Raw genomic sequence first — 26,720 nt, 5'->3', positions numbered from 1 at the left:
AAATCAAAGAAAGAAACACTCCACGGATGCTGTCCCCTGGCACAGACTGCCCTGGTGCATGGAAGACAGCAGGGTCCCCGTGCAGTTGGCACTCAGAGGAGCCAGGCCTCCCCCTGCATCACCCCCCTGCAGTCAGCTGAAGAAGGAAGCAGTTGAAAAGCACATTGTGGATACAGCACAAGCAATAGAAGAACAGCAGGGCAGCTCCCAGGCTGGGCTTTAACCAGAGGGCTCACACGGGTGACATAAGAGCTCAGCAGACTTTATATGCCCAAATTAAACGCAGCAATGATAACAACCTCCCCTTAAGAGCTGCGCTTTAACCCTCACAGACAGTGCTTGGAGCTTTTGTCAGTTTCAGTGTTCCACATGTGAGCTCTGGAGCCCCGGTTGGTGGCGGCAGCAGCTGCTCTCTGTGGCTGTTGGCAGAGACAGAGGCAGAAGGACCAGCAAGCTCAGTGGGAGCCTGGCTTTGGGGTCTCATGCCCATCTTTTCCAGGCCCTTTCCCAAAGGCATGGCAAAGGGAGGGTAAGGAGCAGGAGGTGGGATGCTTGTTGGCTTCAAACCCAACAGCTTCCACCCACAGTTGGCCTCCACTGGCAAAACTCCTGCTGCTCCTCTGAGAAGGATCCTTCTTCTCTGCCTTAAGTGTATGCACATTTATATAGAGATAGACATCTGATAAACATTTAATATGAAAATAAATATTTCATCTGTGTGTTAAGGACCATCATCATTCCCATCTAGTCATCTCCTGCTATAATGTTACATCTCTTCTTGTCCATGACAGACTTGTTACCATTGCTTTTTCCCTATCTTGTGGACACCTCCTCCCCGCCTTCTGGGGCAGCAGCAGACAGAGGCAAGCCTCTTTCCTTCTTGCTGCCTCCAAAGTCTGGCTTATTATAGGGAACTTTATGAAGAAAATGTTTCCCCTTTCAGCAGCTGTTTCTTGATAGAAGAAATTACCTTCATCTTGAAAATACTTTACAAAGAGTGAAGTTTTAACATCCTCTTCCAGGGCTCTCAATTAAGAAATATGTTTCTAGATATCACTATTTTTATAGATATAGGCATAGTTTTTATTTATTTTTATTACCAACCCAACATTTCTATTTGCAGCCATTGATGTAATTCATGACACACTTTCGTGGTGGTTTGTTTGTTTGTTTTTCCTTAAAAAGAAATGCACTTCAAATGAGAAGGATGCCTCTTTGTCTGTCTGGTGTTCTTAACGGTACTCAAGATGATCGAGAAGTCCTGACACGGGTGGCAGCTTTTAAGCCCATGCCTTTCAATGGCCTCAAGAGCACCAGCGAGATGAGGGTGCTGTGAAAACCGGGGTACTAAAGGAGTGAAAGGACAGCCACACCACAGCTCGGGCAGGCTGGTGCTGGGAACACATGGGCACACTATCCCAGGTGCTCCTGAATTCATTTCCACCTCCGAGCAGAAGGACTGCGCAGCAAACCCACCGCCACCACCATTCCAAGGAGCTGGTGCTGCTTTCCTTGGACACCTCTCTCCTTGCAGGGGAGGCTATTCCTGGGTAGCCATTTATTTCTCTATCAGTTGAAAATGAACATAATTTTTCTCTCCCTGCAATATCACAAGCTAGAAGTTAATTATACAAAGAGAAATGCCATAGTCAAAATATACATGGTACGTATTATATTAGAGGGCTGGGGGGGGGGGGGGAGGGGTGTTCTCCTTTTTTCTTAGCCCAGGCAGGTGATTGAGATGCTACATGCTCCAGCCTTTGTCACTAAATGTGTGTCTGTGTCTCTGTATTAAAAATATATCAGTCTTGTGATGTTCTTGGAAAGAAATGGAAGGCGGCAGGGGAGGGAATGGGCAATAGTGAAAAAGTTCTTTGACTGTGTCATATTCTTGTGTGGCTTCAGAAAATACACATGTTCAATTCCAGCACTGACGGCAGCTCAAAGGTTCAGAGTTTAAATTTTTAACATTTTTCTGTTTAAGTAGTAAAAAAGGGAAACAAAAATGAACTCGAGCAGCGGCTCCCCCCAAACCGAAAAGCAACGAGCAAATGGAAAGAGAAAAAACCCACAAATTCCTCATCAGACTTCTGCAATTCCCAACTAGTGAAAATAAGAAAACATCTCCTTACAGCAGAGGGGTGCTTGGGAGGAAAGGAGACAAGCCCCTGTGGGGAGGTGGCCTTCAGAGATGACTTGAGGCTAGGTCATCTCACTGAGTGGGCTCAGTGGCTGGGTTTATTGTGGTTTGTTTTATTTCAACACTTGCCATTGTTGCTTCCTTTTCTTTTGTATCATTTTGGGTGGGTTTTGTCTGTTTGGTTGTTTCTTCACGTTGTGATGGGTTTGCCCTTCTTGGCACCCAGCTGTGTGACCGCCTGGGCAGTGGCAGCCTTCGATGGGCAGCCGTCGCCTCCCATGAAACCATGCTTCCAGGACCGGTGTCCAGTGAGGTAATGGAGGAGGGGTGTCCCTCCCCCTGGAGGCACCGTCCTTCCACTGCCTAAAACCCCTTGATGTAGCAATAGGCCTCCAGGGTGGCGAAGAGGATGTACAGCAGCCAGAGGCTGACGAAGAGAAACGTCGTGGCCAGCTTGCACCCCCGGGGGCCACCCAGCTCCCCCCCGAGGTGGGGCCGCCGGCGGTAGAGGAGGACACTGATGCAGATGAAGGCGAAGATGGTGAAGAGGGTGACAGAGAAGGCCAGGGTGCCCGCTGACACCTGGAACTCCTGCCCCTGCGACGCCCAGTAGATTGCTGCCACTGACCATGCTAGCCCGATGCCCAAGAAGACGTTGACAGCATTGCTGCCTGTGACGTTGGTGATGGAGGCATCGGCATACAGATCCTGAATGGCTGCGGCTTTGCTGGCGAACGTGTCTGCGGTTGGGGGAGGAGGGAAGGAGAAATCACTGGGGGTCCAACAGGATAAATGGTCAACCCTTCATGTCTGGGACACAGACCTCTCCTGATGCACAGCCCGCCTCCTGGGTCCAAGGACCCCATGTTGCCACCAAGCGGGGCACACACCTTGCCTTGGGACAGGGCTTTGTAGAGCCCCTTCCAGCCTGAACCCCATCCCATAACAGAGCTGCTCCCCTGCATGCAGGAGAGCCACCAGAGGACTTTCCTTGCACCCCATCCCCTGCCCGCGGCCACCCCACCTGGTACAGAAGTGCCAAAGGCGACAAAGATGACGGCAGTCACTGAGTCCTTGAGGCCAATGGTGCAGCCGAAGTGGGAGGCGAGGTCACCGATGACAGCTGTGAGCATGCCGATGATGAGGATGGAGACAATGAAGCAGGCCCAGCCGTTGCAGTACTCAGTGGGGGGCACGCAGGCAAACAGCACCTTCCAGAAGACGGTCAGGAAGTGCATCACATAGTCAAAGCAGGATGGCAGGCGCTCCTCACCAGACTCATCCTCATCCTCATCACCTGCTGCAAACAACATGGAAGAAGAGGTCCAGCACACATGATGGGGCAGGTCAAGATTACAGCCCCCCACCCCAGGGCTCTAGGGATGCTGCCCTCATGGGGCAAGGTGGCATGGTGCCAGCCATGGCAGTGGGCTCGGGGCATAGCAGGTCCCTCAGTGATGGGCGAGGCTTGTTAAGAGGGGTGCCTCCCAGGACACCTCAGAACCTGCAGGGCAGGGGAGAGGCACAGGGATGTGTTGTACCCACAAAGGGACAGCCCTGTCCCCATCCACAGGACGTTGCATAGGAATTAGTTAACCTGTGGAGGTCACTGCTGAGGGGCACCATGGAATTATTGTCGTCCAATAACTTTATGCCAATATCAGCCCAAAATATATATTTCTGGGGGGTGAAAACCAGCAGAAAGCTATGGAATTGGGAAACTGGAGAGACCTCTTGGTCTTCCTGCCCCACAGCACGGGCTGGTCACCAGCAGTGCCCCAGCAAGAAATTTCGCATCTCTGTGAGGGATCAGCAGCAGTGTTGCAGGCTCTCGGAGGAGTCTCCTTCTTAGCCTGGGGCAAGGTCATCCCCAAGGATGGAGGCATTGCCAGTCTTTGTGCTGATACAGGATAATGGAAGAGAAAGCAGGAAGGGAACACAGGGCAGATGCCAAGGGAAGGAGAGAGACATGAGAAGAGAGAAGCAGGCCTGGGAAAAAACATGGACCTGCCTATAATGTCTGCTCCACAGCTGCATGGCTCTGGAAGGGGTGAGCTCTCCCAGGCTCCCTGGACAACAGCTGGCAGGTCTCTGGGCTTTTCCCTCCACCAGCAGCTGCCTCATGGGAAAGTATCTCCTATCTGCATGTGGTAACCCTCTCCACTCCCGGAGACTCTACTGGCCATGGCAGACAGGACATCTTCCACCAGCAGGAGCTACCTGAACAGGACAACACGAGGCAGGAGCCAGGAGCCCAGTCAGGATGAGAATATGCTGCCTATACACAGCCCTTCAGACCACCGAAGCAGCAGGAGCACCACCAGCAAACGTAAAGTCTTTGAAAACTGGCCTTCTGGATGTCTCTGTGCCCAGAGATGGATGTCCTGAGCTCCTGGCTAATGCACCTGCAAAAGTCCAGCATACTTGGAGCAGAAAAGCTCTTTGAACTGGCTTTGCTGACAGGCACAACACACGCAACAGCTGAGCATCACTGACAAGGCAGATCCTGTCTCCTCAGCATAGACAGATCTCACCTCAGGCTGAATGAACCCTACAGATGCTGGTGTGGGTTTTCTGATGTCCCCTCACCTGCGCTGACGGTAATGGCCTCCATGAACTGGTCCCTCCAGGAATGTGTCCCTACAACCAAAGCCAGGTTTGTCTTCTTAATCAGCTTGTCCACAGTGTTCTGTTGGGGAAAGAAAGATGCACAGCAATAAACCAGCTGCTAGCCAGCAAAGCTGATCTTGCAGTCCTCGGTGGTCTCACAGACCCTTCCCAAACCGTGGAAGTGCCACAAGTACTCTCCTACCAGACAGATGAGGCCGTGACTGGAGTTGGACCCACCTTCTCCCTGGACAAGCTGACTCAAACCTCACCAGTTTGCCACCCCTTAATCCTTATGAGGCTCCTTACCTCACCCCTGCCTCACCAGAGACAGCTTTGTTCCTGCACTCTCCTGCACGCTGGCTGCTTCTGCTTCCAGCAGGGGTCCCTTGTCTTCCTCCCATCACCTCTCCTGTCACCAGCCACTTTCCCGGCATTTCTTGTAGGTTTCCCCTACCCTTTGTTCCATCACATACTCCCTTTCCTCTTCCAGCATCCCTTCCCTGCCTCCTCAGTCCTGATCTCCATGGCTGCTCTTCAGTGCCACATAGCTTTCACCTCCTGGAGGACCTCTAGGACAACTACTGACCTTGAACTCGTAGGACTCCTCAATGATGACCTCTAGTTTGGGATGCTCGCCGAGTATTGGCTTGCCCATCTCTGCAATCCTCTTGGCTTCCTCCTCTTCAACTGTTAGCTTCCTCTCAGCCACCTCTGTGAAAGCAAGGTCAACACAACTTTAGACAGCAGCTCTGGAGCATTGGGGCACCACGGAGGCTTGTCTGCAGAGCCTGAGCATGGGCTTCTGCAGCCCCTTCACAGCTTGCCAAACTCACACAGCAATATGGGGGCAGTGGTGGGGTGTTGGACCACAGAAATAAAGGGCCAAGAGTTTGGAATCTCAGTCACCAAAACCATACACAGCATAGTTTTAATTTATTAAAAAGAAACCCAAATAGCTGTTTCTCCAGCCTGCATTGGTGCTTTTGGATGGCATACACCCTTCCAACAACCCTGCAGCAGCCACATCTTTGGGGAGACCAAGGTACAAATTCATTCTGCCATTTGGCACAGTTGTCCTTTAAGACAGCTTTAATGCCCTGGCTTGTTTCCTGATTCCAGGATCTTTTTATTCCCCTTTGATTAGATCACTATCGGCACCCTGTGCCACTCAGTGCTTGATCTAACATTCAGACAGACACACACAGTCACAACCACAAGAGCACATTCCTAATGAACAATGAACAGGAAGAATTCAGGAAGCAAGTGGGGATTTTCTTTCGTATCACTGCATGTTTAGTTTCTTCTGGAGGAAACTAAACCAGGACTCCAAGTCATCAGCATGCCGAGATGGCCCTGTGTCAGGCTCATCTTGCTGCTGCCTCAGCAAACCCAGCCTAGGGAGGTTCTGGTTGTGTGGACGGGAAGGAGCACCCCAACTATCATGAAGGGTGTCCTGGCACTGTCCCCAGCCCCAACCTAGGTCTGCTTTCCCATACACCCAAGCACAGGCACATGCAACGGTCTCTCTGAAAAGCCTTGACATCCCAAGAAAGAAGCTGGATTTCCCAGATTTGCTTTCCTGTGCCTGACCAGTCAGGGTATATGGAGCTGCAACACGGGACCCAGCTGAGCCTGAGAGCAGAAGCTGCAGCTCTCCAGAATGTGGGGAGTGGAGTATCCAGAGGCAGAGCACCTTCTTGTGGCTAAGCAGAGGTCAGATGTTACCCAAGGTTTACTGTAGAGGTTACAAACACCCCAGGTAATGCCTAAGATGGGATGAATCCCTTGTGGGCTCCAACAGACCTCATACTCCACACTAGATATCACAGAAATTATAAAGTTCCAGTGAAATCCAGTTAAAAACTACCTTCTCTCCATCAGTCCAGCTAGATTGATTGCAAAAACTGTAAGCCTTGCCTGCAGAGTTTATAAGATATAGAACTCCTGTGGCAGGTGACATTATTATAAGCCATCACAGAAGCAGAAACCGCTGCATCCATCATTTGAAATCAATGACTTACATCAAAACCATCACTGCCTAGCTCAATGACAGTGTACTTTGGATTTAGGAATCCCAAGTTTACAAAAAAATGATAGATAGGGGAGCACAGCACCTGGAGGAGAAGAAGACAGGCAATGCAGGATGCTGAGGGATCTGGGACAACTGCAGGTAAAGTCAAGCAAGCACAGAGGGGAGGAGGCAGCTGAGCTGGAGAAGTGCAGAAACAGGGTGAACTTGGACAAAATGGCCTGCCTTATGCTACACTCAGAGGTATGAAATGATGGTTATCAAGATTCAAGTTACTTGTATTCACTTGAGCAGGTAGTTAGATGAAATCTGCATCTCTTTTTCCAAGACAGAGATTGACAAAGTCCAGTCTCTGCCTCTACCTGAAAGTGTATGAAGATGACAAGCTGTACCCATCATTGACAGTGCCAGTGTTAGCACATATAGCACATAAGTGCTTGGGGAGCTGCCTGAGCTTCCCCATAACCTGTAGCTCAGGGGAGGGAGATACCCTCAGCACTGCAAGGCCCAGCTTGGTAGGTGAGCTGAGCACATGTTGACGTATGCTGACAGCACTGAGCTGAGCTAAAGCAGCCAGCCCAGCAGGGCTGCAGAGCCCAGACGTGGTGATGGCCTGGCTCACCACTGCCTGAGCTGGGAAGTAACTGCATCTGGAAAGCTGCTGTCACAGCTGGCGGCTCAGTCCCCTGGGCTCTCGCCCACTGGCTGCAGTTGCACAGAGCAGAAAGCAATTGTCTGGTTTCAGAGGAGCTGTCTTGAAAATGGAATATCAGGCAGAATTTCCTCAGCTTAACAACTCCAGGAGAGCCGGTGCAACAAAACCTCAGTCCCTATTGCAACTGATCTGACAAAAACCTTTGGCATGGTAAGACAACATGGAGCCTCATGTAAATATTAACTATCTAGGCAAGGCTGAGCTGCAGGCAGGTCTGTAAGCACACACAGTGCAGAAAGCTTTCTCCTCACTGTAGGCAGAGGTATCCAACACAGCTTTACTCCAGAATCTGGCATCTCACTCGTGCTGGTTTATGTACCTGTGCCAGGCAGGACATCACACGACTTGAAACCCTCCTCTGTGGAGGAAGGTCTCCTGCATCTCTTATTACTGTGACCAGGTCCAAGGCTGTTAGCCATGCTGCATGGGAAGGCCTGCAGGATGTTCAGCTGCTAGCAGGTGGTTTTGTTGTCTCTGCAAGCCACACACATATCAGCTACTGATTTGATGAGCATGGCAATCACTTGCCAGGCAGCTCTTAGAGTAAATTAAGTAATACATCCATGTCCATGAATGGATAGATTGCTCTTGCAGCCTGACGCTGGATGCATCATGGGTATGGGCCCAGGCACTGCACCAAAGTGAAGGTGCTGGCACTTACCACAGCACTGAAGGGCGGTGGGACTCGTGCTATTTCAGAGAGCACCTTGCCAGCAGAATAAGCACCACCAGAGGCACCTTTAAGCCCTAAATAGGCCACTTGTGGTGAAGGGACAAGCTGATCAGCCTGCTGACAGCATATCCACCGAGACATGAATAATGGAGACCCTGCTGTCACCAAGCAGCTCTTCTGCAGCAAATACAGTGAACTGGGGCACAGAGAGAAGACACACAATTGCCCAAGAAGACACGTCAAGGATGTCCTATGGGGGCAGCTGACTGAATGCCACTGCCAGGCTACGCCTTTCAAAGTCAGCAGCAAACCACAGGAGAACAGGCATAGGCAGAGCGTTCAAATGGGTACCTTGGGGAAATGTTAATAGAGGAAGCTTGCAGATAAAGCAAAACTGAGGTAATTCCTTCATGCCCCATTAAAAAGAAGTCACAAAAACCTAACAAACTTCACAGGTGCATATAAAAATATTTAATCTGCCATTGTATTTTCACTGAGCCTCTCTCCTAACGTAGGAGATAAACAGATTAAGGCTCACATCAGTATTGTGCTCAAGCACTCATGCAAGTGAGACGTAGGTGCCAAATACCAGGCTAATGATGGTCCTCTGAAATTAAGGCAGTGGTATTTGTGGCAGGAAGGACAAGCTCAGGAGCCCAGTTGACAAATCTCTTGCCCCAGCCTATATTCACCCTACAGTTAAGGGGGAGACCTAAGCACCTCCAAAGAGCAATACAAAGCACCTACATGAATCAACCACTTCTCCCCACCTACCTTTTAGGACACCTGAACACTCTGTAGCAAGAGGCAATGCCAACCTCTGCAAAGCACTAAACCCAAATCAGAATCTGCTCCAGGCTTGCTGGATCTATCTGTTTCGATGGGATGCTGAGGACTGAGTTGAGCCCCATATGTGCAGACACAACAGCTGATAGGGAATCAACTCTTGTAACATCTCAGTGGCAGGGCACACTCCCGATGCTCCTGCCTTTCAGGGAAGAACTTCAGCCAGCATCCACGTGCACTAGCCTGCCTTTGGAGCCACAGGAGGCCACTTCAGCAAGCATGGGGCATGCTCTCACACCGTCTATGGTAGCCACAGGGCCCCACCTCCTGAGGGACCAGGTGGTAGGGCCAGGGACTCGGAGGGCTCTTCCAGGAAGCAGGGATAGGTCCTTGGTGAGGTGTGTCACCCTCCCCCCCACCTCCCCAGTGCAGTAGCCTGTAAAGAACACTACCAAGGGCTGTGATAAATAAAACACAAGGGGAGGGGAGAGACAGATTTTTATATTCGGAAGGTCAAGTCTGTCAAGGTGAACGCTGCCAAGCTGCAGCTTAATTATTAACTAGCCTGATTTCTGTTTGTATCAGCATCAGTACCTGCTTTTCAACACAGATTACACCCCAGGAACTTGGGTTGACAGGACTCCGTGCTAATTAAGCCTGATAAGGTCTGGCTATGCCCAGCAAGAACAAGAGCTTGCCAGGACATTCTGGGCTGCTGCCACTTCCTCCCCGGGAAGGGGAAAGTGGTGAGAGAGGGGTCCCCTACATCCCACCTACTCTGGCATATAGGTGTGTGCTATCAGCAAGTGCTAACAACCTATCAGGGCTACAGGAGCACACACAGGGCTGCTGTGCCAGGTGCTATACCAAGGTACTCTGCTCCTCATGCCAGGGAGCCCACAGGTTAGAAGAGATGCTATAAGCAGGGGAGACAACATCTGGTAGGATCAAAGGCTGGGTGGGAGGAATGAGAACGAAGTCTGCTTTGGGCCAGGCTGTAGCAATGGCCACAGCTGACTCTAGCACCTACCTGCAGGAGGCAAGCAGAGGGTTTTGGTTAAACCACTCTGTGTCCTCACTTTGCTTCTTTCAGGGTCAGTTCAGACCCTTAAAACTGGGACAGATAAGGGGGCCAGCAGCCCCCAGTTACAGTCCTACCACTGCCAGGCAGCGCTGGGCACATCCCTGCTATGCTCACTGCTCAGCTCTCTCAACAGCACAATGACTTACACAGCACGATGACTTACACTTGCAGCGCCATCCAGGGAATTGATCTGAAGCCGTTTTCAAAGTGCTTTCAGACCTACACATCATAGGCAGTTTCTTGGGCTTGAAATGCTGTAAGCAGATCTCCTCCTCCTTTTATTTCTCCCAGGAGAATGGGGAGCACTGAGCAGCATTCCCACATCATGCATTGCTCCTGCAGGGTACTTACTACATGGATGCTTGCCTATTCAACCTCCTTCAGACCAGGGGGACCAAATTGGAACTGGACATTGCATGTGGCCTCCAGGACACATCATATATCAAAGTTAGATAACGTGGCCACTGCACCCTTTGAGCTGAAACAGGCAATGGGAAGTCCCTGTAACATCATCAGAGAGGTAGATATACCCATCACCTAGGCAGTGCTGCAAGAATGCCAGCCACAGACCAGTTTGTATTCCCTGTCACTTGCTAAATAAATTGGATTAAAACCAGCAATATATTCATTGAAGATTGCTATGAAAGCCATTTCACACCCTTCTATCTCCATCCATTTCTAGAGAGGGCATGTATCTGCGTGAAGGTCACCCCTTCTGGGGACTGAGCTGCTAGGAAAAAATTAAAACAACAATTAAAATGGGAACTTTTTGTTGCTGCTCAATAAAATATAATCCTGACTAAACAAAGTAAGCAGTGAGCATGAATGAGTTCCTCTCTCCAGAGCGCTGTCAACCCGTCAGTCACAACTATGGAAGACTGCTGGCTAAAAGACATTTTGGCTTTTGAGGTTAGCATATGGATATGCCCTTTACTGAAACACATGCGCATTGCTTTAAAGATGTGGACTTCTTGAGCCCAAGAACTTGCAAGCAAAGACTCTACTCGGACTTTCAGTGACTTTTGCAAAGGTTGGGAAGACCACCAGAGCAGCTTGTTCACTGCTGGCAATAGCAGGGACAACTGGAGCAGCTATGGATTTTGGTATCAAATATTTCCCTGTATAAAGAATATACGGAGAGATCATTGCCAATGACAAAACAAAAGGTTATGCAACAGAGGAGTTAAAAAACCCAAACAGGTTTGACTCTCAAGTCATTCCACAGCCATTCAATACCACTGTGGTTCTCTGCAGCCCCAGCAGCAGATACTGGACACTTGGCCGACCAAGGCTTTCAAAAGCTTTGCACAGCCTTGCAAGTCTGGCTTGGAGAGCCTGTTTGGAAGAAGCAAATACTGAGCTGAACCTGTGCCAAAGGTACTCCCCTGCCCAGTTACTTTGCCTTGTGCGAAATTCATAGCCCTCTTTCCCAGGGAGGGTTCTACAAGGCAGGGGCGCAGAGCCAAGCTCTCCCATTTACCTCCGAATAAGGGCTTCTGGGACAAGAGGGGCATTTTCACTTGGGCTCGTCCACTGGTGCACCCCAGGGCTTCTGCCAAGGAGATGGAGCCACTGCAATGACCTGGGCCTGAGCCACTTGTGGTCCTGTGGGGGCTGCAAAAGAGGTGCCATGGGAGGGTGAATGCCCCAGGGCTGCAGAGGAGAGCCAGGGCACCCAGCATTCCCAGGGACACAGCCCTGGGGAAAAGGGACACTGCCTGGGAAAAGCTGTGGGAGCAAGGGGACGAGGAGCAGGACTGACAGATGATGCAGGGGTTTTTACCCAGATTCCTCTGTGCCTGTGTAATCTAAATCTAACATGACACAGACTAAACGAGGACATCACTTCTCTCCCCGCTGATTAGCTGTGATTGCTGCTGAGTGACACTCGCTCCAGCACGTGCCTCTGTGGCCAGCGAGTTCTGCTCACTGGCCGGCTGCTGGCTTGAAGCAGGAGCCGGGGCCAGCACCATGAGCTCAAACTTCAGGCCAAGCACACACTGCATGAACAGAGGGCAAACCAGGGCAACCCAGCAAGGGGGGCACCCCAGGGATCCTCCTCCCAGAGAGGACAGAAGCTTTTCTTTATTAACTGGAAAGTCCATAGCTGGTGACCAAGTCCTCCAATAAGAGCTGCCGAAAGCAATCAGGGTTGGATCACAACAGAGGGAAGAAAGGTATGTTATTGTAATAGAAATTATTTGATTTCTGGGGTTCTGATCAAATTAGGCAGCTACTGAATTAAAGCAATGAAATTACTGGGAAGGAGGCTGTGCTCAACTTATCTCCAGTCCTCCCAGACCTGAAGAAGTAACAAAAGAAAATGTCCACAGTTCCAATAAGTTCTCTGTAAACACCCTAAGCTGGTATTTGGGGAGCTGGGGATTTCTGCCTGCCACTAGCAATTTCCTAATTAGCCCAATATCCAGTGGGTTCAGACCATTCCCTGCACAGCAGATTTGGCATCCTCCAAAAACAAGCAGAGACTGAAGCTAGGGTGGCAGATGCTGTTCCTCTGATTTGCAGCACAGCTCAGGCATGATGAACGCTTTGGGTTCCAGCTCTGTTTGCAAACCTGTCAGACTCAAGCTCCTCTCTGCACCCTGCTGCATGCCCTTATCTTTTGACAAATGTTTCTTTAGTGCAAATTCAACTGTAATCGTATCAGGAATTGAAGGAATAAGAAAAATACAGTTGGCGTACATCGCACTGCAGTGGGATCAAGGGAGACTGGCGTAACTGGGATTTCAGGCAAGGAAGGGGAGACTCAGTATAAATGCATGTAAAATCTTGCCACAGGGAGAGATGAAGAGTGCAGAACCAAAGCTGAGGGTGAGGAGGGAAATGATGCTGGTGCTTGTCATGCCCTGGCAGCACTGCCCTGTCGCTGGTCACACTCCTGGGACCCCCATGGATGGGAGTTGGGGAGCACATGGGTGTATGCACTAAGGGGTGACACATGGCTTAATCCTCTATGGGAAGGGGACACCGTCACAGCCCTGCACCCTTGCCCACCCCAAGCAACACCATCCTGCACCCCAGCAGAAAAGCACAACCCAAGCCCCAGAGCTGCCCAAGGAGGGGGTGGAGTCATGGCCCCAGACCAGCCAGAGCTCCATGATCTGCTTTGCAACCCTGCCTGGGTCATTTCCTAAAGCCACAGGGAAGAATCTGGAATATGGGAAATGCTCTTAGATGTCAATCAATCACTGTCATTTCTTAATGCATTGCTCTTAACTAGTTCCTGCTGGACACAAATACCGTGAGCTGGGACTGTCTACAAATCAAACACAAACACAGGGGCTGACCAAAGGGGACAAAAATAGAGCCAGAGCAGGCAAAGGAAAGGAGAAAAAGCACTTACCTTGGGTGAGCAGCAAGGCTGTAGGGAGAGAAGAAAATAAGACAGGGAAAGAGAATAAAAGAGGGAATAAGTTAATATCCAGGGGGAAAAAGCTGTTTTGCAGATGATCACTGTCAGTGAACAATGGACATGGTGCAAGGCAGCGTGTGAGCTTACTGGGGCTGCATGTTGGGCACAGGCTGGGGAGCAGACGCTGCAGCAGTGAGATGGGGAGGAGGCTTGTGAGCACCAGGGTGCTGGCCCCCAAAGTCACACACACCCCCTAAGTGAAGGCAGAGGGATGGGATGCACGTGGGGATTAGTGAGGAGAGGAAGGGAAGAAGGGGAGGGGAGTGGTTATGCTTGCCATCGGGCCCAACACAACCCAAATTGACCTGAAGGCATAGAGCAGGCCCCAGCTCAGCCAGAAGTACGTGGCTGTGGTGGGGCTTGGCACAGTTGGGGAGCCCTGGTAAACCAGAGGATGGCTGAGAAGAGAGGGCAGCCAGGCGCTACTGGCAGCTCACTGCAAAGACCATCATCAGAGGAAGGTGTTGATAAAATGGGCACTGGCCTCCAGCGTGGAACAGGGCGTTCCCCAGGATGCCCTAGCTCACCTATGTCTATGCCACACACACAGGTACCAGTCCCAGAGGGTCAGGGGGAGAATAGGCACACATCACCGCTTTGAGTCTTCCTGGCTGTCTTTGCTCCGTCGCTGGCCTGCCCGACAGTGCTGCGCTGCACGTGCTGTGCAACCGTAATCGCAGCAGGATGCAACTGCCACCCAGGAAATGTGACCACATGGTCCCGTGAGTTAGGGAGGAAGGAAGGAGAATGGGCAAAGGTCCTTGCAAGGGATGGACCTTACCCTGAATTTCCACACCGGCACAGTCCAGCCCGCCAGCTGCTTTGGGCAGTGACCTCCTGGCCCTCCCCTGCCTTGATTTCTCCATTCCTCAGAGCTGTCACAGAAACCCAACTGGCTGGATTTCTCTTAGGCGTTACCCCTAGAAAGCCACAGCCTCCATCCCAGTCTCTAACTAACTACAGAAGGGTCTGTTGAGGAAAAAGTACCAAACTTCTTTAAGAGGTGCCATGCACCAGCTCTGTGCCTTACTTCTGACTTTTACCCGTCTTTCAAACAGCAAACCAGTCCCTAAAGAGTTGGTTGTGTGCAATCACCATCTTGTAATTAGTAACACTATCATGCACTTCTAGTCTCAGAAGCTTAAAACTCTGTAGAAAGACTGAGTCAGTATTAACAGCCTCATTTGACAGATAGTAAAGCAAGAAAAGAGAGGCTAAAGGGAACATTTTGCAAACTCAGAAATGGGCTGGAGTCCAAAAGGGCTCATTTTCCCAGACTTGCCAGTTCAGGCCTCTGAAAAGCAGGCACTTTTATACAGATACACCTAACTGTATCTGTGCTGTTTGAAAGTGATTTCCTAAGCGATTTGTCAAAGGTTGCACAGCACATCAGCAGCAGAGCTGGGGAAATTCCAACTTCCCTGCTCCATTGGGCAGCATCCAGGAGCGGAGATTTTCTTCCAGCCTGTGGAAATGCATTGGCTTTGTCAAGATCTTCATCCATCTATCCACCTCCCTAGCTGGACATACCGTGGGCAGTCCGGGAAGTCTCCCTTGCACAGATGGCAGATGGAGGTGCAGTGAAAAGGGAAGGGACAATGAAGAGGCTCCTTGCCGAGTATCCTTTCTATTTCAGGGTCGCTTCCTTTGGCGAGTCCAAAACTTTTGGGAGAACCATTCACGGATGTGTTCTGCAGCATGTACAGTGCCACAGAGCCATAAGAAGCAATAGGATGCTTGCTGTGTCCTCCACACGGTTGTGCCTGGAAGTCTGCTCCAGGTTTGTCACTTCCCCTTGTGGCATGAGTCTCCTTCTAGCTCTATCCTGCTGCAGCTCTATGCTGTCCTGTGGCTTCCTCACTATTCTATGGTCTTCTGGTTCTCCAGACAATGTAGGGAAATTTAATTTGCCTTTTGCAATTACAGGCATTAGTACAATGGGTCGAATTGGTGTTCAAATTTAATATAATGAATTATTACTGGGCCCCTAAGCTACTGTGGTTATTAAAAAAAAATGTATCATTGGTTTCTCATGTTCTTTAAAACCATTATTCTAGTGCTCTGGGATTTGATTTTATTTTTTCCCTCATTTGCTTTTCAGCCTGCAAAAGCTGGCTATTTTTCTCATTTTCACTTATGATACATGAATATTTGAAGAAGCCTATAAACCTATGAACGAAACATCAAGAATACAGATGCAGAAAGCCAAGGGATTATTTTATCTTTATATTTCTGTGTGAATGCTGTGCATGCAAGCAAGAAAATGATTTTGCAGACAAAAAATTTCTTCCTGCACATACATCTGCTGATGTGTCCTTAGCTCTGACCTGTAATATATCTCCGATCTGTAATGTTTCCTGTAGTCCATATCAGGATGCTGTACCTGTACCAGCCCTGCTGACAGTCCCCGTGCTGTTCCCATCCCACAAGCCTCCCTCCGCTTCCCCTCAGCCTGGGCTGTGCTCCTCTGTCCCTCCCCAGGGCACCTCTCCTGCTCCTGCACTCCTGCTCTGCATGACACACTTCCTGTGGGGCTAAGCCAGGCCACCTCATTGCTGTTGTCATCTCAGGTAGTTCCAAAGGCTTGACATGCATAGTCTTACAGGGAGCTGCTAAAATTAGTTCCACAATCAAATCCAAAATAGCAGTTCCAAGTATCCCTTACCTAATCCTTGCATGACATGAATGCAGACAAACCTGCATACCCACAGACGAGGTAGATGGCACTGACTCTCTCAGAAGACCCAAAGCCTTCATCTCTGGTTCCCAGTTTCATCCTTTACTGGGATTTCTCTGCCCTGCAGGCCTGGTTTTCACCAGGTGAAGCCAAAATTGCATGCACAAACTCTGCTTCCCCTACTACCCCTGGGACTGGCGAATTTAGACCTGAACTTAGCTACTAAAAGCTATTTACTAATAAAATATTTCATCTGCATGTTTTCAGTGTACTTTGGAGCCATATCCTGCTCTGACACCTGTGCTGGTGTGTGTTAAAGTTAAGGGGCTGAATTGCCTCCTGCTTTAACTCTACCAAAACCAAAGAAGGTTAAACCAAGAGGAACCAGGCTTGGGAAGGGAGCAGAACAGCCATTGGGGGCAATCCTGTAGTTTACAGCAACCCAGTGTGCTAAATGTGTATCTCAGCCTTTTTTTAGCCAGTGAAATACCTTTTTTTCTGCTGTTTACCTTGCAGAGATTTGACCATGCATGCACTGCATGCTTTATTCTGGATTAATTCTTCATTAACATAAATCTTTTCTAATCGTTATCCCTAAAGGCTCCAGGAAGCCAATGGGTAATCAGTGGATCCTTGTTAAAGGCCTGGAATTTACAGAGTGAGGCTGAAATGAGGAAGAGGAGGCTGGATTTTGATGAGACCCTCAGTGACACAGCAGGGCGGTCACAGGCAGCCAAAGGCAAGGAGAACACATTGCTTACTCTTTGCACACACCCAAAGGAGCTCAGTGACCAAGCAAACTGTGGGCTCAGTTCCCCAGAGAGGTAAGGTTCCCCCATCTTCCAGACATAACTGTCCACAGGCTCTGCCTCCACTCACTGAGGTGAGCAAACCATTTCCCTAATGGACTGTGAAGAGCTATAAACATGGTTTTTATAGGCTAAACAACACAGAGATTTTGCAGCATTAACCTTAATGCTGTTATTATTGCAGACTCCAAGAGACTTTTCTCCAGCAGGAGAATCAGCAGAGCTCAGCTTAATCATAGAGCTGTAAGCAAATTATTAAACCTTCGGGAAGGAGGTAACAGCAATCTGACATTTCTTTGCTATTCCCATCAGCAGCTGATGGAAGAAGGAAAATGCTAAGAAGCATCTGCCCACATTTCAGAAAACTGCAGCGCATGTGCTCATGTATCGATGCTGCTTAACTTTTACAGGCACTGACCTTTGTACCAAGTCACATCATTCCATCAATATTTGATACAGATAACTTGCTGGATCAATCCAAGCTAGGAATCTTTCTTCATCTGCAGTTTAATCCTCACTCTGTGACTCCTAGCCACATCCTTCCTCTGGAGCACAACGCCTTCCCATCAGGGGTGCTGAGACTGTGTTAAAAGGAGCTGTGTTGCAAGATATGTCCAGAGCAGTTGATTTGTGCTAGGAGGGCTGAGAGGACTTCAGACAAAATCTTCTCAAGCCAGGTCATGCCAGCAAGCTGTTCAACAGTGCTCACCAGCCATCTGTGCTCCAGTTTCCAGTGAAGTCGTATCTTGTGGGAGACATGCTTTCTGAAGCAAAATTTTGCATGAAGGATGTTGGTCCCTTTTACAAAGCACAACCATCAAGACTCAGCCTTCATGCACCAGCTCTGAGGTTGAACTGTCCACTGCTGTGCTGTGAGCTGAATTCTCATGAGCAGATGCCCAATTACCCTCATGAAACATAATTTTCCAATTTTTCACTATTGTCTGAAATCAAGTGAAATCTTCCGAAGTAGACCCACTTGCCATTCAGGCTTCATCAACACTAAGGTTAATCCCCGTTTAAGCAGCAGACTGAATTTACCCAGGTAAAGCAAAGCAAATTTTTCTCCTGTAATCCAGGACTGAAGAAAAAGTGTGAGAGCTGAAGTGTGAAGAAAATATGTCTCAAAAATCCTGCTGGGCTGACAGCAGCAAAATCCTCGTTCTGAGTTGTGAGCTGACACAATACCAAAGCTGCCATGAGAGCAAGAGTCAAGCCAACAGGCAATGTCTTGTCATAAAGCAAAAGACTCATTTCACTGCAGGAGCACTTTTAAAAGGTGCTGGAAAAAGGATGGCCAGGAAGGTGGCTCAGGGTGCTGGGAGCTTTCAAAGCTCTGCAGTGCTCAGGAGACAGGGATTCAGTTTATGTGACTGCACATACGGAGGAAAGGTGAGACAAGAAGGATTCAGAGATTAATTTCTTAGAAATGGAGAAAACAAAACCACCAGTAAATCTGGGAGATGGCCAGGAGGATACAGAAAAGAAACATCTGCCATCTTTGCCAAGCAAAGAATACGAGTCTCTGATTTCTTTTTACTCATTCACTTCAATATAACAAGCTTGCAGCAAGCACCATCTTTGCCAGGGCTCTCTGCATCTGATACACTGCCACCAAGTCAGTATTGGTCTTCATCACAGACTGGGCTGGCAAGATACCCATCTGAGATCTATTCTCATCTCTTTGAATTATTGGAGCACATCAACAAAAAGAGCTGCTGAAGTAAAACTACTTGATGTGATTTGTTCGGGTGATCAGAAAGGCTTTGAAAAACTCCAGCTGCAAAAAGCAGTTGGTGAAAAAGAATAAATGAGCTGTAAGACAAAGTTTGGTATTGTAGGTGTAGCACTTATATAACAGCAGTGAGTGGTCTGGTCTCCTTATGGCAAGGTTTAACAACCAAATGCCCCAAGGCTCAAAACAGCACAGCACTAATATAACTGGGGGTAAATAGCGAGGAGCAGCATCTGCAGATGGTGCAAGATGTGTCAGTGGAAAGGCTGTACCAGTGGCTGTTACATGTTGTGCAAGTCCTGAGCAACATGAAGACAGGAATTCATGTTTGAACCACCACATCCACCTTTCTGGGTAGAGATGTTTTTTTCTTCTGGTAAGGTGCTAACAGATGAAAACAGCAAGAGCAAGAGGATGAATTAATGCTGAGCTCTGGCCCTCACAGAGACTTCCCTGGAGATACAGTCTTCTGCCCCACAGCTTTTGTCAGGGACAAGGAGATGTTCCCTTGACTGGAGGTGCGTGCTTTTTATCGGCATGTGTATGGAGCAGCACAGTCAGCAATGCGAGCCATATGGTAGCAAACCCTCCTCTTGCCTGGATCTTCTTCTACTGTGTGTCTATCAGAAACCACTGCCACTGCAGCCAGCAGCAGCGTGGTACCCTCAGGGACAGCACACTGGATTTGAATAACACTGGGCTCAGGACCAAGTTCTGCATCTCAAAATAAACCACCCAAACTGTGCTCCTGGCTGGTTTGAAAAGCACCCATCTACTCATCCCTCCCTTCAGCTCTGCCTTCCTTTCAGGGCATTACATTTCATCACTGATTTCATCACTGCTACCTCACTTGTATCCTTAAGGTAAGCTAGCAGCTTCCCCCTGCATGCGGAGGTCCTGGGGCAAGAGCAGGCCCTTTGCACAAACCTATGGTAGTACAAGCATGACTGTGATGGACTGGCTGCATCTGCATGCCCCAGATTGTAGATTACTTCCAAACATGACAGTCAGCTGAGGTGCCCAACACTACCCTGCTCCCAACAGGGGCCAAAAGAGCAGTTTTGGGAAGAGCTGTCTGAGAACATCCAATACTCCTACAGGAACAGGCTAAGTGCAGCGTAACAACAGAACAACAACACACCATCAAGAAAATCACATCTTTTGTGGTGTTGGAAACAAATGAGTGGGTAGCTGAAACCCAGAGAGACTCTTCATCAGAAGTAACCTAGCCTGAACCTCCCAGAGGAGGCAAAAGCTGTGCTTTGCCCTTGCCACGAGTTGCTTGGGGTCCATTCACCACTGCAGCAAACCCAAGGGAAGTCCCAGCTAGGCACCTGTGTTTTGGGCTGTTTCCTCCATTTGTGGGTGCAGGGCAATGGCAGTACCCGCACACCAAGGTGGTTGCTCTGACCTTCCAGCCTGCAGGCTGTTTCAGTTGCATTCATGCTTTGCAATAAATAAACCATCTGGAATCTGCCCCTGCAATGGTGTGATGACAGCAAAACACATGTGTAGCAGTCAGCATGAGCATCCCTTCCCAGCACTGTACGTCAGGCTGCATGCTTTCTGATTGCATCCCAGCCTGCTGCCTCTCCGCCGGGAGCCAGCTGCTCTCATGTGCACCCCGTGAAGATGCTGGCAACAGCAGCTGCTCTCGATCACTCTTGATGGGAGCCTTGCATAGTTCCTTATTCTTCACCCCAGGCACAAGGTATGCTTGTTGGAGATGCCATGACATGCAGCACTACAGAGCTGGGGATCTTTCCAGATGCCCTGCAATTGGTGCAGCGACTGTGCCACCTTGTGCCAGCAACATTTACAAATGCGTTCCAATCTCCTGCCTCTCGGATTTTAATCCCACGGTGCTCTCACTCTGACTTTTCCCTTATGAGGCCAACCAGGGCTCTGCATCTCCTCTTCAGCATGGTCCTTTACTTCCTCCCAGTAAATAGGGTCCATCCGAGGGTGCACCCTGACCATCGGTGATTGAAGCTCCTAGCCTGCGGGCTCTGTGCTGCAGATCATTCGGTCCAGCTCTCATTTCCACTCTGCCTGTTGCAAATCAGGAAGTTCCACTGACTCCAGCTGATGCTGGTGTAAATGAGAGACACAGAATACAGCAATCTGGCTGTACTAATAAAAACAAGGACATCTTACAACTGAACCATGTTAGGAGCTATTTGGATTTTTTTCAAATATGTGTTTTTATTCAGCCAGATGCAACATGGCCTATATGGGAAAAAGAAATACAGGATTTCAGGGTTGGAAACTTTGACCTAGGTCTGAACAGATTCAAAGAGCTTAATCTCCTTAAACTCACAAGAAAACATCCAAGTGTAATATGGGTATAGTGAGCAGATTCTTCACAGAAGCTGTGGCATACCGTACAGTTCTGTCATCTGACAAAGAAAAGTAGGAAAATGACTAGAGGCTACAAGCCAAGGCCAAACAACTTCTACCTAGAAGCTGTGCTCACATGTTCACCCTTGAGGCAATTAACCGCTGGGATATACCCTCACTGGATATGGCAGGTTGGTCACTGCTTCCACTCAAGGGCAGTTGGACTTTGGTGAAACCTGAGGGCCTGTGCTCAACAGACACACAAATCCTAATGTCCCTCGTGGCCTACAGGCTTCCAGAGGCAGTCTAAAGGCATTAAACTATGAATCCTCTTTGGGTTTACATTTTACAAATCCAGGAGTGCTGTATGACATTGTCATGCTAATGCAAGCTGCATCTATCCCAGTTGTCCTGGAGAGCTCTGCATGGGAGCTCGGACTGGCCAGAGGGCAGCTGCTGTGCTGGCGAGATAAGAGATGGGAGACGTTTCAGCAAGAGAAAGCTGTGAGATGCATGAGCAACTGCCAGGAGCAGAAATCAGCTCACGGGTGCACACGTCTGTCTCCACTCTATATCAGACACTCAGAAGGTGGATCTGAATTCCCTCATGTAAAATGCTTCTGTTTAAAGTTTGGCCCTCCTGGGCCACCTCAAAGCTGGTGAATCCAATGGCAAGACCCGCTCAGGGAGAAAAAAGTCAAACACAAATTGTACAAAGACAAAGATATATGTAAGCAAGGCAAAAAACACAAGTCAGGGTTTACTCCCACTATAATCTTGCTCTGCTGGGAGATCCTGGGTCTCACCGCCGATGAAGAAGGACCTCAGCAGAGCCCTGCACCCTCCACATGACAGATTGCAATTGTTTGTGCCACATTAAGGGGGTTTTCAGTTGAAAGCCATGGAGGACCTTTTTTTTCTTTTTTCTTTTTTCTTTTTTAAAGCAAAACAAGATACCTCACACATTCCCTCTTCTCTCACGAGCTTTTCACTGCACTGAGTAGGCACCCAAGAGCACCAAGGCAATGCCCTGGCATGCAACAACAGAGGGGAGGACCGGGAGGGCATATGGGAAGAGCTGAAGGAGCAGCCATGCATTACACCCTTCTCTTGCCTTTCTCATTCCCCAGGGTCCTGGCAAAGGAGCAGGAGAGGGGAAAACAGCAGAGGTGTGCTCAGAACAAAGAAACATACCAAGACAAGGAAACCCAGTCAACATAATACAGCCTCTGAGGCTCAAGCATTACACAACAGTAGGATCATAAGTAAGCTGGGCTCTAAAAGGCAGAGATGACACCAGAACAGGGTGAAAGCAAGAATACAGGAGCACAGAGAGTAAAAACTGATCCATCTACAGGCGGAGGATAAAAGGAGGGAGGAGAAAGGAGGAGAAAGAAGGTTATATTTTCTGGATTTGGGGTTTGGAGACTTGACTTTGATTATTTCTTTTTTCATTTTTTTTTTTTCATAAAGGATCTCACACCTGATATTCCTCGTTCCATCCATCTCGGTTCACCAAGAGCAATGAAGAAATTCTCCTGCCTTTCGTATTCCTCCTCATCTACTATCTTAACCCTTACGGTCTTCCTGTAGGGACAATAAGAAAGACAACTGTGTACAGCAGGTCAGCTGGCCGGAGGTGAAGTGGCAGCAGCAGCAGCAGTGGCGGCAGCAGTGCAGGCTCCTGGCACGCAGCCCCTTCCCTGCCAGAGCGGTGCACGTCGGCCTGCCTCTTGGACACGGGGCATCCATCACAGCTGCTCCTTAGGGAGCGGGAGAGTGTTAAAAGGAGAGGGAGCTCATGAGGAGGTGAGGAGGGAGAGAAGGAAAGGGGGAGGAGGGCCTGGCTGATGGTTAGTGGAAGGCGACTTCTGCAATGCATTTGTTTTCAGTGTCAGATGGTAATGGAAAGGGTGTCGGCTGCCTGGAAATCACCAGGGACCACCCTGAGGTACCCACTGCATTTTAGCTGGAAGATCAATTGCTTCTACTACCCTTAAAATTAATAATAAATCTGTAGAGATTCTGGGCTGGAAGCCTGAAGAGGACAGAGAGAGATGGGCATTCACAGACACATTCCCCAGTGGGGTGAAGTGGGATTCTGCCAGCAGGCTACAGCTCTGTCAACTGCAAAGGAGGCTGATAGTTCTAATTTCCATTTTTAAAATGGCACATCTTACTGCTTTTTCTTCTTGATAGCATCTTCCTTTTCCCCCTGACATGTCCCACGGGTGAAGACACAGCTTTCCCAGGGAGCAGACAGCACTGCTGGGACCTGACAAGGGACACAATGGCACTAAAATACCTCTGAGGCTCAAACAGAAATACTCTGGCCACTGGAGTGGGGCTGGCCCTTCTCTAATGGCTCCCTCCAGCACCCCTGCAATGCACACAGCTACTGTGACCCCTCAGGCAAACCGAAGTGGAGCATCAGCTCTTCCTGCCCTCCCAGAGCCGCTCCGCAGCAGCTGGACTGAGGGCTGCACAGCCTTTGCAAAGTCCTTCTCAGAAGTTATAGGAGCTGCTTCTCTACCAGGCCTTGATTCCTGTCTTTTTCTAACATGGGTCTGACCAGGACACACCACAGGACCAGGGCTGGGTGATGATCTCCTGAGACGCTGGGTATGTTTCTAGCCAGCATCTTCCCACTGACACCATAAAATTTGCTTGGACCCTAGAGTGGGCATGGCAGAAGGTCCATCTTAAGCTACCACAGAAATACAGACAAGCAGGACTGCTTTCTGTCCTTCTCTCTCTGCACCCCTGGCCACTTTGCCTCTCCTACTCCCAGCATCACTCCCCCTGCCACCCCACGGGTACCATGTGACACAGTGTGCACGCACAGCAGTGTTTAGGGCAGAGCGGTTGGAGATAGAGAGACATCAGAGGAAGAGGAGGAGAAGAGGAAGGAGATGGAAAAGAAGAGGAAAGAACGTTAATGTTAGTCTGCAGGGCCAGTACTACACCTTTTTGTAAACTCATATCCACCATGCGGGGACTCATCAGCTCAATGAAGAAATTCTTGGTTTTTTCATACTCCTCATCATCAATTACCTTGATGTGAACTGTTTTGCTGTGGATGGAAAAATAGTAAGGGTCATAAAGAGGAGAAGGGAACAGAGAAGCAAAAGTGAAGGAAGGAGACGAATGGGTGCATTAGAGAGTCAAAGTTTTCTCACCCACTGAACAAGCTCAACATGGCCCTTGAGAAAGACTAAAGCCCCACTCCTGCAAGTGATACTGGCCAATTTTCTGTTTAACCCAAAGGCATGATGGCATGCCACACCGTGCAAAGCGAAGTCAGGCAAAAATATTGCTGATTCCCCAGCAAATCAGTGAGGGGCTCAGGAGTCACCAGCAATGAGGTCTGATGGCCAGCAGGGAAGCAGGTTTCCCTCGCCCTGCTACCCACCACACACACACACACACACACACACACACACACGCACGCAAAAGCAGATACACAAGCACACACACCCTGTGGGCACCATGCTGCTGCCTCCCTGACAGCAGCACACGCTGACCACACGGACTGGGAAGGACCCTGCAATCTGCAGCTCTGATATCATTCATGTCAGAGGGAACCCTAGGTGATGAGGGTTTATTAGCATCATCAATCTGCTCTGAGAGCTGCTGGCTGCTGGAGCAGTGGGGCAACATATCCTACATCTCTCCTTCAGCAAATTTCTTACAAGTTATTGAAGCATTTTGCAGAAGAGCTCATTGTGCTGTGGTTTCCTCTCATGGCAAATACATGCCTTATGCAGAGGTCCCCATCCCTTGGCTTTCACACACAAACAGAACAAGGGAAATGAGTTGAAGGCGCTGCCAACCTGATGCCTCCTTTCTGCTAGGGTTGCACTGACTGTCATGGGATGAAAGTGACCCCTGCTCTCCCTTCACTTTCTTGGTGGCTGCAAGGCTTCATTGCAATCTCACCCCTCACTTGTGACAGGAGGGGTTGATGTTTTTATTCTGGGCTGATCACACACCCTCTTAAATGCAGCACTGTTTGCACATGCGTTGATGAGCCCATATGATTACATACTGGTATAAATGCAACTGCTCTAAACAGGCATGTGCTTGCCACCTTGGGGCTCCTGGACTTCCAGTCAGACTCAACCCTAATCTGGAGCTGCATTTTTTAGACAAAACTCCAGTTCCATACAGAACACATTTCTCTTACCCCAAAACATGTGCCCCGATAGCCACCAGGCCAGCTGCCCCTCCTGCCAGTGAATACCCCCCTGCTTCCCACAGCTCTGTACCCATGCATAGCCATGTGACTGTGACCTCCCCTTGATCCCTGACCATCCTCAGCATTCAGATCATGCTGTGCACAACCAGTCTTGGCTGGGGATTGAAAAGAGGCGAAAAGCCGGACTGGCAATCACAGAGTCTGGAAAAATAGCCCCAAGCTTCAAATACCTATGCCCTTCATCCAGTAGCTCTTGGCACTTCAGAGAATGAGCAGTCCAGCCCTGTATCCTGGGGATGCTGCCACTGCCAGAAACCCCCTGAAAATCACCATTTCGCAATGGAGAATAAGAGAGTCAATTAATTGTCGTCACTGCAGCTTGCATTCCTACTGATACCGTTAATGACCAGAAAATTATCCAGTCATCCTACAATTTGATCCTCAAGTCATAACTGCTCCTGGAGTTTGACTGTGGAAATCCCATTCCCTGTACTGGCTCTTCTTTTGGTCTTAGTCCCAAAACCTGTCTTTCAACTGATGGCATACGGGATAGAGGGAAGACTTTGGACAAGCTCTGTTATATTCATCAGTGCAGGAATATGCAAGAAAAATTGCCTCCCATTCTTCTTTCTAAGCTAAATCAGCTTTATTTTTGTCAGTGCTTGCTCTAACCATACCCTGCACTAATGCTAGCAAGGCTCCATTCCCTGCTCTAGACCCTTTCAGTCTTCACTAATCCAGCCTGAAGGATGTAGGATTTTACATAATACGTCTCCAGTGTAAATGTTGGTGCTCTGCTAAAGCTTCATTGGGATGATTTTGTTGCATTTTCATTTGAGAGATTGACTGAGTTTGGCTTTTGAACCAGGTGTTGTGTGGTGATACTTCGGAAAGCTTGTTCGATTTGCTGAGTTAAACCTCCAGCTGATTCACAGCTCTGAGCTTTTCCTTGCTCATACACTACAAAACAAAAGGTGGGATTTTCAAAGGCAGCCTGTGCTTCCTGAACATGGGTTACTTTTTAAAATCCTATTTGTAATTACCGTTGCTTATGTTTTTTTCCATTCTAGGAGCTCCAAATTACTCAGTATTGTTTGTCTGCAAAAATGTGGAAAATAACCCCACAGACCCTGTTTCCCAGGAGCCAGGTTCTGTACCATGACAGAGCTATTCTCAGACTTCATGCAGTGAGTATCACACATGCACACCATTTGAGTTTGCTTTCATACAGCAACTGTCCTTTTTTTTTCCTTCCTTCCTTCTTTGCTTCCTCCCTCCCTCCCTCCCTCCCTCCCTCCCTTCCTTCCTTCCTTCCTTCCTTCCTTCCTTCCTTCCCTCCCTCCCTCCCTCCCTGTGGCTCTCCCATCTCCATGAGTGGTGTGTGCATGTACCAGAGCAAAGAAGAAATGCTTGTTTAATGAGAGGGAGTGCCCGGCCAATGATCTCCCCAGCCATGGGCTCTGTGTATGGAAAGCCCCTTACTGGTGCAAT

At 49.1% G+C, this 26,720-nt stretch overlaps 1 protein-coding gene across 10 annotated transcripts in view; it reads right to left on the bottom strand.

Annotated features, from left to right (window-relative positions):
* Positions 1 to 1,053: 1,053 nt before the first annotated feature.
* Positions 1,054 to 26,720, bottom strand: part of SLC8A3 (solute carrier family 8 member A3) — a 116,149-nt gene continuing 90,482 nt past the window's right edge. For 3 of the 10 annotated variants that reach the window (XM_062619167.1, XM_062619166.1, XM_062619173.1), the window contains 6 exons: positions 23,998 to 24,104; positions 13,402 to 13,419; positions 5,337 to 5,461; positions 4,730 to 4,829; positions 3,165 to 3,440; positions 1,054 to 2,880 (listed from right to left, as the gene is read on the bottom strand). In XM_062619167.1, the coding sequence (XP_062475151.1) occupies positions 2,504 to 2,880; positions 3,165 to 3,440; positions 4,730 to 4,829; positions 5,337 to 5,461; positions 13,402 to 13,419; positions 23,998 to 24,104 (1,003 nt within the window). In that variant the 3' untranslated portion in view covers positions 1,054 to 2,503. Of the gene's footprint in view, positions 2,881 to 3,164; positions 3,441 to 4,729; positions 4,830 to 5,336; positions 5,462 to 13,401; positions 13,420 to 22,514; positions 22,619 to 23,997; positions 24,105 to 26,720 lie in introns of those variants that run through there. The other 7 variants (XM_062619174.1, XM_062619169.1, XM_062619170.1 and 4 more) reach the window with 7 other exon arrangements.

This window comes from Pezoporus occidentalis, unplaced genomic scaffold (genome assembly GCF_034315485.1).
Source record: "Pezoporus occidentalis ecotype Australia unplaced genomic scaffold, CSIRO_AGI_Poc_V1 ctg21, whole genome shotgun sequence".
Lineage (NCBI taxonomy): Eukaryota > Metazoa > Chordata > Aves > Psittaciformes > Psittacidae > Pezoporus > Pezoporus occidentalis.
This window is presented reverse-complemented; position numbering and strand designations above follow the sequence as displayed.